The sequence below is a fragment of the Nematolebias whitei genome, chromosome 7 (assembly GCF_014905685.2).
Source record: "Nematolebias whitei isolate Nwh7 chromosome 7, NemWhi1, whole genome shotgun sequence".
In the NCBI taxonomy this organism is placed as follows: Eukaryota; Metazoa; Chordata; class Actinopteri; order Cyprinodontiformes; family Rivulidae; genus Nematolebias; species Nematolebias whitei.
In genome coordinates this window covers 44,496,075-44,507,500 of record NC_056504.1, presented here as the reverse complement: position 1 = coordinate 44,507,500, position 11,426 = coordinate 44,496,075, and the positions used below count along the sequence as shown (strand labels likewise).

Below are 11,426 nucleotides of genomic sequence, written 5' to 3'. Positions count from 1 at the left end.
ATACAATGGTGACAATACATAACACATTATTATTATTATTAAAAGCCACTGCAATATCACAGTTCAGTCTGTTTCAGGAAGAAGTCCAGATCATTCAAACAGTTACATCCAACATGATGCTTTCGATGTGGAAAACAAAGTGATGCAGTCAGTTGAAACTTTGTTCACAATACCCTAGAAAAAGTGTGTGGCATACACCGAGAACAACACACAGGAAAGTGGACAGGGAAGGGATTTTTTGGGGGGGGGTTACGATTGAGTGACATTATGTTGGCATTTCCTGCAATAACTTGTTCAGAGAGAGAATAATCACTACAAAAATCAACGCACACTTGGCTTCTTCCAGGGTGCTTCCCATTCTCCAGGCCAGAGCCGTAACCAAATTGTTGACCATCACCGTCACAAAATCTCAGCCAAGTTGAAAATCTTGGAGACATTATGGACACGGATCAACACAATGATCCATTCTTTGAGCAGATTTTAAGAGGTTGATTTGGATGCTTGATCTTACTAAGACACTTTTTTCCCCTATGTGTTTGCCACCCATTTTCTCAAGACTTTCTTATCTGTATCTACTTTGTAGCAGTTGTGAAAGAGCACATCAGACAGAATGATGATTTGTTTTTTGCATTTTTGAGCCTCGCTTTTGCTTATCTGTGACACCATCAACATGACCTGAACAATGCAGAGTCAGTAACCGACTCCTACATGAAGACATGTTACCACAAGCTTTTTAGTGCTTAATTAACGATAATGGAATAATCTAAAGTGGAAGTCCCCACTAGACGACATAATGAGTCCACAGTTTGGTTTTCAGTGGAAAAGGTGACAGACCAGAGCACAGATTATTCATTTCTCTATTGGTGAATGTTGGTCTGAATTCAATATCTAAGTGGAAAAGTCCCTACATCACTTTCCTACCTGGGCACAAGTGAGTCTCCCCCTCTTAAGGTGGTGGGGTCAAGTTCAAATATGGAGGAGATGTCATTTCCATCAGGAACCGACACAAGCGTGTACATGACTTTATCTGGGGCGGTTTTCAAACGAGCTCGCAAGGCTTCCTGCTCCAAGTCAAGCTGCAGAAAACAGAAATTCAAAACAAAATCAAAACGTCTTAACAAGCAGATTGTTTACTTCTAACAGGTGAACTCATTAAAAACTGTAACAATCATCATCAGATTTCTAAAAATTTGATTTTAATATAGCTTGAAATGTCTTATTTATGATTCTTTTATCTCCTCATTCAATGGTTTCAGTCCTAATTAAAGCAAATAAGCTAATACGTTTTAATAGATGGGTTAAAATGACATTTTAAACAAAAAATGACTGGAATAGACACTATTTGCACAGGTTGTATTTGAATTGATTTATTTTTCTGAGAACTGTTTTCAAAGATACAACATTAAGGGGCCGAGATGGTGTAGAGGCAGGGCAGCCGGCTTGGGACCCGAGAGTCCCAGAATCGATCCCCAGTCACTGCACATCACGTGGCGTCTCTGGGCAGCACGTCTAATCCCCAAAATGTCCCCCGGGCGCTTTCAATAGCTGCCCACTGCACCACCTGGTGGTGGATGGGTTAAATGCAGAGACTAATTTCGCCATTGTGTGGAAACATACAGTGCTGACATTGTGATGACATTATTATTATTATTATTAATGTCATTGCTGTTGTCATTGAAAAAACCTTTTGAACAATAATTTGGGCTAATATCAGATTTAATCAATTTGGTCAATCAAAAAAAGGGTAAACTGGAGAGAGAACATCTTGTTGGATGTACATGACAGAAACAAACTAACAAATCACTGAGATACACAAAAGACAGAGTTAGGCTGCCATCTGGTGCCCTAAAATATCCCGTTGTTTAACTTTCACAGCCAGAACATAGGTAGTGATTCACGTTTATTATTATTATTGGTTATTAGACCAATAGAAATGACTGAACTGACATGAATTGTAACATTTTATGTATACGTAAATGACATTTGTGACAACAACAGTGAGTCTTTCTTACAGTAGAGCGGTGGCAATCCTCATACTCTGGGTTTACCTGTAAAAATACAAAAACAAATGTTTCACTTTGGAAATATTTAGTTTCAGTTTATTTATTGAATGAGAATACTGTACATGAGACATCATCTTCAAAAGAGGAATATGCATATATTAACATGAACATATCCAAGTGGCCATTACAATATATAATGTTACTGTACATATTATATGTAATATGTAGCATGAAGCTGCACTCTAACTATGAACAAATGTAGTGGAGGGGAGTGGAGACAGTGTCAGCCTTCTTCCTCCATCTCACCTTCGTGATTGCTACACGTTTTCGAGGCTCGGTGTGATTTATCTGTATAAATCAGGGATACTCATTACTCATACAAAATGCAGCGTGAATACTTGTTGCAGAAGAACTTGTTGAAAAACAGCTAAAATTTGCTTAAAAAAACATGCTGAAATGTAGCTGAAAAGGAAGAACAAGCCTAAGTTAGTAGAAGAAAGCAGAAAGAACACATATTTGCTGAATAAGGTTTAAATAAGCAGAAATAAGAAGAAAAAAGTAAATTTGTAAAAAAAAAAAAAAAAAAGCTGAAATTAGAAAAAAAAGATGAAGTACCAGAAAAAACTTGAAAGGAGCATAGCAAGCTTAAATTAGTATTAAAAAAGTTAATTAGGCTGAAAGTAGCAGAAATTATCACGAAAAACTTGAATTTATCTGAAAAAAATAAATAAAATGAAATTAGTTAAAAAATACAAAAAAGATAGCTGAAAAGGTAAAACAATGTTAAATTAGCAGAAAAAAACAGAAAGAACATGTTTGCCCAATTAGGCTGAAAGAAGCAGAAATGAGCACAAAAAAAGTGGCAATTATCTGAAAAAACAGAAATTTGAAAAAGAAAAACATTAAGTTAGGTTGAAAAAAGTTGAAGTGAGTGCAAGAAAGGTGAAATTAGCCAAAAAAACTAAAATTAGCGTAAAAATGGCTAAATACAAGCTGAAAAAGCAGGAAAGGTCGAAACTTGCATAAATAAGCTGAAAGGAGCATAACAAGCTGAAATTAGCAGGAAGAAGTTAGAAGAAGCACAAAAAAATTGTAGTTAGCAGAAAGAATCTAGAAGAAACACAAAACAGCTGAAATTAGCAAAAGTAGTTGAAAATTTTTTTAAATTTACACAATGAAGCTGAAAGAATCTGAAGCAGAACAAAATGTGAAAGGAGCAATAAAAGGTTGTAAACAGATCTAAAGATATGAAGAATGTAAAATGATCTCAATTCATTTTCTATGAGAAAAAAAGTGGCCGAAAACGCTAAATATTTCAAAAAGCTAAAGTTGCACCTATACCAAAAATCATAGGATTGTCCTGAAAGAGCTGAACGTTTTGATCTATGAATTGTTGAAATAGCACAAAAATTGTGGAACAAGAAAAATGTTGAAAAGCCTTTGGAAGATAAATGGATCTCAATATTGTGAATGCTTCATAAACATTCACACAATGAATGTCAGCAACACAATTTTACTAAAATACGCCATATTTTGGTTTCCTAGCAGAAGCCAAAACTCATCCCATGTTCTTTAAAGACCCTAAATGAGAACAGGTTGTCCTGTCGAGGAACAGACAGACTGACCTCTGCAGCTAAGTAGTGTCCAGTGGCCAAGTGTTTGAACCTGAACAGGCTGTTCCAGTACCCGGCACCGCCTCGACACGGATCGTGCTGTACGACCTGATATCAGAGCAAACAGTGGGAGAGAAACAGATTTATAATCTCACTTTTTATTACTTCAGGAAATCACTAAACAACTATCTCTTACAGCAACAAATCATGGCTTTTTGTTCCTGCTCACCTCTATCTCCCAGAGTGCTTTGCTGCTGGTTGCGGAGGTAGCGGACTGCCGTCCAGTAGTGCGGAGGAAAACGTACTGTTTTTTCCTGTGGTCGTCACATGTGAGGAATTTCTCTTGCTCTGCATGAAATAATCGCACAACATCCCCCTGGAAAAAGAAAGATTGTAAGATTTGAATTTTTGCTAATTTCAAGAAGGAAGAAAAAAAAAAAAACATTTTTAGGAATGAAATGTTTAAAAATCTTCCCAGATATGGGAAGAACAGACTCTTCACCAGTGTTAATAGTTTTATCAGGTCACAGTTTTAAAATTAAACAGTTGTGGACAATATTTTATTTTGGGAACACTAAAACTGGAGAACTAAGATCTTTATAATAACGCCTAATATTGAATAATATTGTGGAGTTAAATATCATAAAGTCTCATTGTAACAGGAACTGTTGAGTAATTATCCTAAAATAGAAGCAAACAAAGGAACCAGCCCACTCAGACCTGATGAGTGATCTTATGCAACAAATGGAGCTGGAATAAAATGCATGCTTAAAACGTGTTAATAAAAAAAGTTTCAAAATAAAATGAAATAAAACAAGCACAGGGATGTTAATCAAAATGAGTTTCAAAACTCCAGCTTCTATCAAAGCTTATGTGTTATTTATCTGTATTGTTTTATTTAACAGTGTATTGAATTCACTAAATGTGTGATTTCAGCATACTCCTTTTAGGACAAGCTCCTGGTTGTCGCTCCATTTCATGAAGAGGACGATCTTCCAGCTGGTGTTACAGTTTACAGAGTTCACCTAAAGAAAAAAAAAACAGAGCTTGATGTGACAGCAATAGATTTTTTTTATTGCACAACAGCAGCAGTCTAACAAAGGTATGGCAAAACAACTTTTGTCTCTTGCAGCTTATAAATTCATTAAAAAACCAGTTCCTTTCATTACAAAATTAACTATAGCTGTGGGAACTTTTTTCACTCGCGGTACCCATAATACTGAACGTATGCAGTAGTAGTGCATGTTGTATTATCTAAATATGCATGTGAAGATATTATGTATAATGTGGACAAAAAATAATTCCAATCATAGCCTCTTGTTAACTTGTTGTTTTGGGTTTTAAGAGGTTGAAAATCTTTGCACACCGTACAATAACTGGGTTATGAACCGGATTTACAAAACATCTAAAACATTATTGGATAAGCATGTGCAGCATTTATAAATCTGATGTTATCTCTTTGAATATATACTGGAACACACTTCCTCTGGCATGTATCATAGGGTGCAACAGCACCCCTGCACCCCTACTTCTTGGAATAAACCTTTCGTACCTTCCGGTAAGATGGCGCCTGTGTACATGGCTTGCAATCCACCTCTGCTGATGGTGTTCGTATTTTTGGTGTTTTTTTCATTTCTCATCTGTGACATCAACGCTCTGCTGGTGTATGACCGAAAACAACTTTTGGATCTTCGACCTTGTGGCACCAATGTCGCTTATTTTGATCATTATGAGCGTAACTCTGGACCCCCCCCTGTCCCCCCGCTGCTGGCGGACGTGCCTGCTTACCTGCAGCGGGGCACGCACCTGCCTCCCCGGAGACGTCGCTCCAGACGCCGTGGAAAACGCGCTGGCCGGCTGGTGAAACTGAAAGCCCAGCTGGCTGCCTCTGAAACATCCTCTCCAGCTGATGGTGAGCGTTTCCACCTCCGCTCCTGGCGCTGTACAGATCCTGTGGTGCGCTGTCTGGTCCCGCTGTCGGGGTCCCATCATCACACTGGGCCCGTGCGCGGCTGGGTTTCCTGCCGGAGGCGCGCGTCTAACTCTGCAAATCTGAGGCCGCTGGACTGGACACTGCAATCATCTCCTCCTGTGGTGGATTCTACGAGGATGGCCCTGATAAATGCCAGATCACTGGCTAATAAAACTTTTATTTTGAACGACTTTTTCTGCTGCAACCGACTGGACTTTCTTTTCATCACTGAGACTTGGATCTGCCCTGGTGAGTTCAGTGTTTTTCTGGAATTACTGCCTCTGGATTGTTCTTTTTTCAATGCTCCAAGGACAACTGGTCGTGGTGGAGGATTATTGGCTGTTTTTAAGAAACATTTGCACTGCAGACAGCTCCATGGTTCAGTTAATTATTCAAGTTTTGAACTGCTCTGTTGTGAGCTGGGCCGCTCCAACCCAGTTCTGTGTGCTATTTTTTACAGACCCCCCGGATACCATAAACAGTTTTTAAATGAACTATCTGACTTTCTAACTGGTATTCTGCTCCAATATGATCGGGTTGTGATTTTAGGTGACTTTAATATCCACGTGTGCTGCCCAGATAAACCATTAGCTCAGGACTTTCTAGACCTCATCCAGTCCTTTAACTTTGTTCAGAGTGTTGTTGGTCCGACTCACCAGCAGGGCCACACTCTAGACTTAGTCTTAACACATGGTTTGTCTGTTTCTGATTTAGAAATTGGTGACACTGTTTGTTCTGACCACAAACCGGTTTTATTCAACACCTCATTGATTTGTGAACCTGCACCTCCCCCCACACCCAAGCCCTGTAGGATTTTTAACCCTTCCACCGCCAAACTCTTCTCTTCCATCTTTGCTGGTAATTCTGTTTCAGACTCTGAACTCTCTTCGGGTCTTACTACAAAGGAGTTGCTTTCTCAGCATCAGGAGGCGTGTGTACAGATCCTGGACTCAGTCGCCCCGTTAAAGCTCAGGAATCGAAAACGCATGCCCCACCCTTGGGTAAATGAGACCACAAGAGAGGCAAGACGCTTGTGCAGAAGAGCTGAACGTCGATGGAAAAAAGATAAACTTCAGGTGTCTTTTGAGATGTTAAAAACATGTTGGAAAGCCTATCAGACCACCGTTAAACAGGAGAAAAACAAATATTTCTCAAACATTATCAACTTAAACAGTCACAACCCCCGCGTTCTTTTCAGCACCATTAACACCATTCTAAATGTGCCTCAGTCTGCCACCATTGAGGCCTCTGTCGACACCTGTAATAAGTTTGTCAGGCATTTTGCTGAAAAGGTGGAGTCGATCAGGTCATCAATTCCACACTCCGCAGCCGACCCTTCAGTTCTTGTCCCCTGCTCAGCAGTCTTCAGTCACTTTGACCCCATCTCACTCTCATTTTTAAATGAGGTTGTTGATCACATGAAGCCCTCAGGCTCCCCTGCTGATCCCATCCCTGCTGCATTTTTTAAACAGGTTCTACCGTCAACTGGACCCTCTGTTCTTGCCATTATTAACAGCAGTTTGGCTACAGGTGTGGTCCCCGATGTTTTAAAACATGCAGTGGTAACTCCATTAATTAAAAAACCCGGACTCGACCCTGCAGCTTGTTCTAACTTCCGGCCAATCTCAAAACTTCCATTTATTTCTAAAATCTTGGAGAAAATAGTTTTTAGTCAACTAACCAAGTTTTTGAATGTAAATGGAATTTTTGAGATTTTTCAGTCAGGATTTAAACAACTGCACAGCACCGAGACAGCTTTAGTAAGGGTCTGTAATGACATTCTGCTAGCGAATGACTCTGGTCAGTCTGTGATCCTGGTACTCCTCGACCTTACCGCTGCATTTGACACTGTTGATCACAGCATCCTTATGTCACGGCTAGAACACTGGGTTGGGATTACAGGGGTGGCGCTAGAATGGTTCCGTTCTTATCTGGGTGACAGGAGTTTTTGTGTTAACTTTGGCAATCATTTATCTGCTTCTGTCCCTCTTTCCTGTGGGGTCCCACAAGGCTCCATTCTTGGACCCCTTCTGTTCTCATTGTATCTGCTCCCCTTGGGGTCAATCCTGAGGAAACATGGTATTTCGTTTCACTGTTACGCCGATGACTCTCAGATCTATCTACCTTTAAAACCAAACAGTTCTTGCTCCATCCTCCCTTTGCTAAAATGTCTTGATGATATCAAGACTTGGATGGCTGCAAACTTCTTGAGCTTTAATGATCAGAAGACTGAGGTCATTGTGTTTAACCCAAGCTCTGCCACTGTCACTGATCCTGTAAACCTGCACTCCCTTCAGCCTCATCTAAAGCAGTCAGTTACCAATCTCGGGGTAGTGTTAGACTCGGACTTTAAGTTTAATAAACAGATCAACTCTGTTCTACAAAAGAGCTTCTTTCAGCTAAGGCAGATAGCAAAGCTAAAGTCCGTTCTGTCCAGATTCGACCTTGAAAAACTAGTCCATGCATTTATTACAACCCGGCTGGACTACTGTAACTCACTTTATGTTGGGGTTAGTCAGGCTTCACTCTCACGTCTCCAGCTCGTACAAAATGCTGCAGCTCGGCTTTTAACAGGAACTCACAGGTTTGAGCACATTACTCCGGTTCTATCCTCTCTTCACTGGCTTCCTGTACGTGTCAGAGTTGATTTTAAAATTCTCCTGCTGACATTCAAGTGCATTAACGGCCTTGCACCATCATACCTCTCCGACCTTCTTCTTCCTTATACTCCTTCTCGGGCTTTGAGATCATCAGACCAGCTGCTTTTGGCCGTACCAAAAACCAGGCTGAAGCTCAGAGGAGATCGAGCTTTCTCAGTCGTGGGCCCTAAACTCTGGAACAATCTGCCCATCAACATTCGACAGGCCACCTCAGTCTCTGCCTTTAAATCTCTCCTAAAAACACATCTATACTCATTGACATTTAACACAGGGTGGTCAGCTTTAGATCTGGTTTTTCATTGATGCTGATTCTGTTTATGCTTTTGTTATTATTCCTATTTAACACAAGGTCATCTGATCTGATTTAGTATTTCATTGTTTCAGACTGAGTTTATGCTTTTTGTTATTATTTCCTTGACTTTTGACACAACGTGATCTGATTTAGTATTTCATTGTTTCTAATTGTTTTTGGTTTTATATTTTTATTCCATGTGCTGTAAATATATCTTGCTACTTTTTATCTGATGATGTGATATTTTTGTTAAGCACTTTGGTAACAGTTTCTGTTTTAAATGTGCTCTATAAATAAATCTGACTTGACTTGACTTGAAGAACAGCATCCTGGCCACAGTCATTTTTAATTCCAAGTTTTAAAATAATGCATCACCATGGTCATTTAATAATCTAGTCGTTTAGATTTTTATTTTTTAATTTAAAGGAATTTTTAACCAAACAACAAAAATCAAAATGTCAAGCTCAAAATGTGCTTTAATCTAAAATGAAAAGATCCTTTCAATGTTTTACAAACACCTGAACTGATTTTACTTGCAGTAAATGTGAAAAATGCCCCAAATGTTTGTTTAATCTCTGAGTAACTGTGAAGTCCTTAGATAACATATTAATTTAATTTTACCAAATAAGACAGGTCAATGTAACATTATAAGAGAAAGACAATAAATCTTCCAAATACAATTTTAGCTTTAGCCATCTGTTTGTCTGCAGGACTGTGATTTCAGAGTCAGAGTTTCTTTATTTGTCATTCGCACGGTCGAGCGAAATTATGTACACAGGGTCCCAGTTACGTCCAACAATAAAATGTAAAAGAAAAACAGTAATAAGAGCCAAGATACGAACTAATAAAAACATTAACTAAAAATATGCTAAGCACTAATAGCATAAAAATAATACACAGAACAGCAGCACAATTTAGTCCTGCAGTTTTCGATCTGACAACAAATAGCTAAAAGAATGCTCATAGGGGAGTAAATAACTAACATTAGCCAAACCTCATTGCATCCTGGGTTATCCACGAGCTGGTGTGTGCTTGCATGAAGCGGCTGAGCAGCATTCACCGGGTTCAGGACCACTTTGTCTCCAATCACCACCTGAAACCACAAAAATACATCAAGAGTTGGATTATGAAACAACGAACAGTGGGTTGAAGAGTTACTTAAGAAGGTAAATCAGGACTATAATGTCTCATTGAGACATTTCTCTGTCATTTTTAATAAAACTATTATGACCCCTATTCTTAAATTCTAATTAAATGTTTTTATTTGTCATGTTCACCGCTCTCAGCCACCTGCCATGCCCACTTCCACGTCGCTAATCAGCGATCATGCCTTACACCTGCTGCACGCACTATTTAAGAGTCCCTTCCACATCAAGTCTCTGCCAGATTATCAAACCCTTTATGGTACTAGATGTCCAGCACTTCATTCACGTTCATGTCAGATTCTCTTGTCTTGATTCCACACCTGTCTTATGGATTTACCGCTCTGCCTGCTCCTCATCTGATCTTGTTCTGCCCTTCTGATCCTGGTAACAACTACTCTTTCTGATCTACTGATACTGGATTAAGGATAAACCTCTGGATTTGGTTTTGGACCTCTGACTCCCCGTGCTTGACCCCAGCTTCGTCTTTCAGACCACGATCTTGGGTTGCACCACTGTCCATATTAACCACAGCGTTGAAAGCTTTGCTCCGCAGCTGCTCTCCCACGTTACAGTGACGTCATCTCACCAAGTTCCAACAGATGGCTCCCACTTCATCTGCATGAGAAGGTTGGTTCTGTTCCGTTTACAAATAAACTTCCTGAAACATACAGTGCACTAACTATTATATGTCTGCAGATTTGTTCCCACAACTGGATCCTGTCTCACACCAGCAGCTTCAAAAACAATAAATTGTTTAACTATTCTTGTAGTCTGGTTGAATTATCAAATCCAAAAACCTGATCCTTGTCAGTGTAGTTAATAATGGGTTTATTTGATTTAGCCAGTAGGTAACTGTCATTAGTAAAAAATCTTAAATGTATAAAGGTACAAAAGGCGTTTGCAAGTCATTGTCTTGGTTGCAGTTTTGAAATGGCTTCAGTTTTTTCTTCATTTGAAACTTGCTGCTAAAACTGACTTTAAAATGAGTTAACAGTTCTTCTTCTGGAGCTTTTTGAACAATTAAAATAAACATCTGCCCAAGACATTATGATCAAAAGCCTCAAATTAAGTATTAAAACAGTATACAAGACCCAATTCATAAACCAGAGGACTGAAACTAAATACAGTTTTAATTAATTACTTTCAAATTAATAAAATGCAACTGCAGTACTGTATATAGTGTCCCTATGATTCTGGATGATGTCTTCAAATATCATCTGCTCCCTGACTGATAGCTCCAACACCAGTCACTTCAGTTATGACAAAGAAAAGCAGAAAATATTCATATTTGAGAGGTTGGAAGTACACACTCTGATTTTTGAGTTTATAAAAAGTTTTTAAATAAGAAAAATAGCCAAAAGTTATTATTTGAAACTATTAAGAAGTTGTAAATATAGTTTGCTCTTTGTTAGTTTGAGCTAAAATACAACTATGGTAATTTATCAATGAAGCACGAGCCAGAATTTTAGAAAGCTTTTAAAAATAAGGATGATGGTGTCACCTTTCTTTCACATGGTGTAAAAATGAGGGATGCATGATTATTGGATTTCTGGCCAATATCCGATATGCCGATATGTTAAAACTTATTTGGCCGATAATCGATACCAATAGTGATATTTTTTCCCTAGACCTACTTAGAGACTACTCTGCTGTGAAATTAAAATATTATATTACTCTGCATGGTTTTTGTCAATTTGGCCTGCTACCAAATGCAGATGCCAAAAAGGGGGCTGAAAATGAT

General features: G+C 38.8%; 2 protein-coding genes across 2 annotated transcripts in view; one reads left to right on the top strand and one right to left on the bottom strand.

Annotated features, from left to right (window-relative positions):
* Positions 1-11,426, bottom strand: part of mdfi (MyoD family inhibitor) — a 189,614-nt gene that overhangs the window by 108,446 nt on the left and 69,742 nt on the right. The gene's annotated exons all lie outside the window — the stretch shown is intronic.
* The window catches only part of LOC119412067 (disco-interacting protein 2 homolog B-A), an 8,728-nt gene continuing 7,137 nt past the window's right edge, over positions 9,836-11,426 (top strand). The window contains exon 1 of the mRNA XM_037679044.1: positions 9,836-9,944. Coding sequence (XP_037534972.1) covers positions 9,836-9,944 — 109 coding nt within the window. The remainder of the gene's footprint in view (positions 9,945-11,426) is intronic.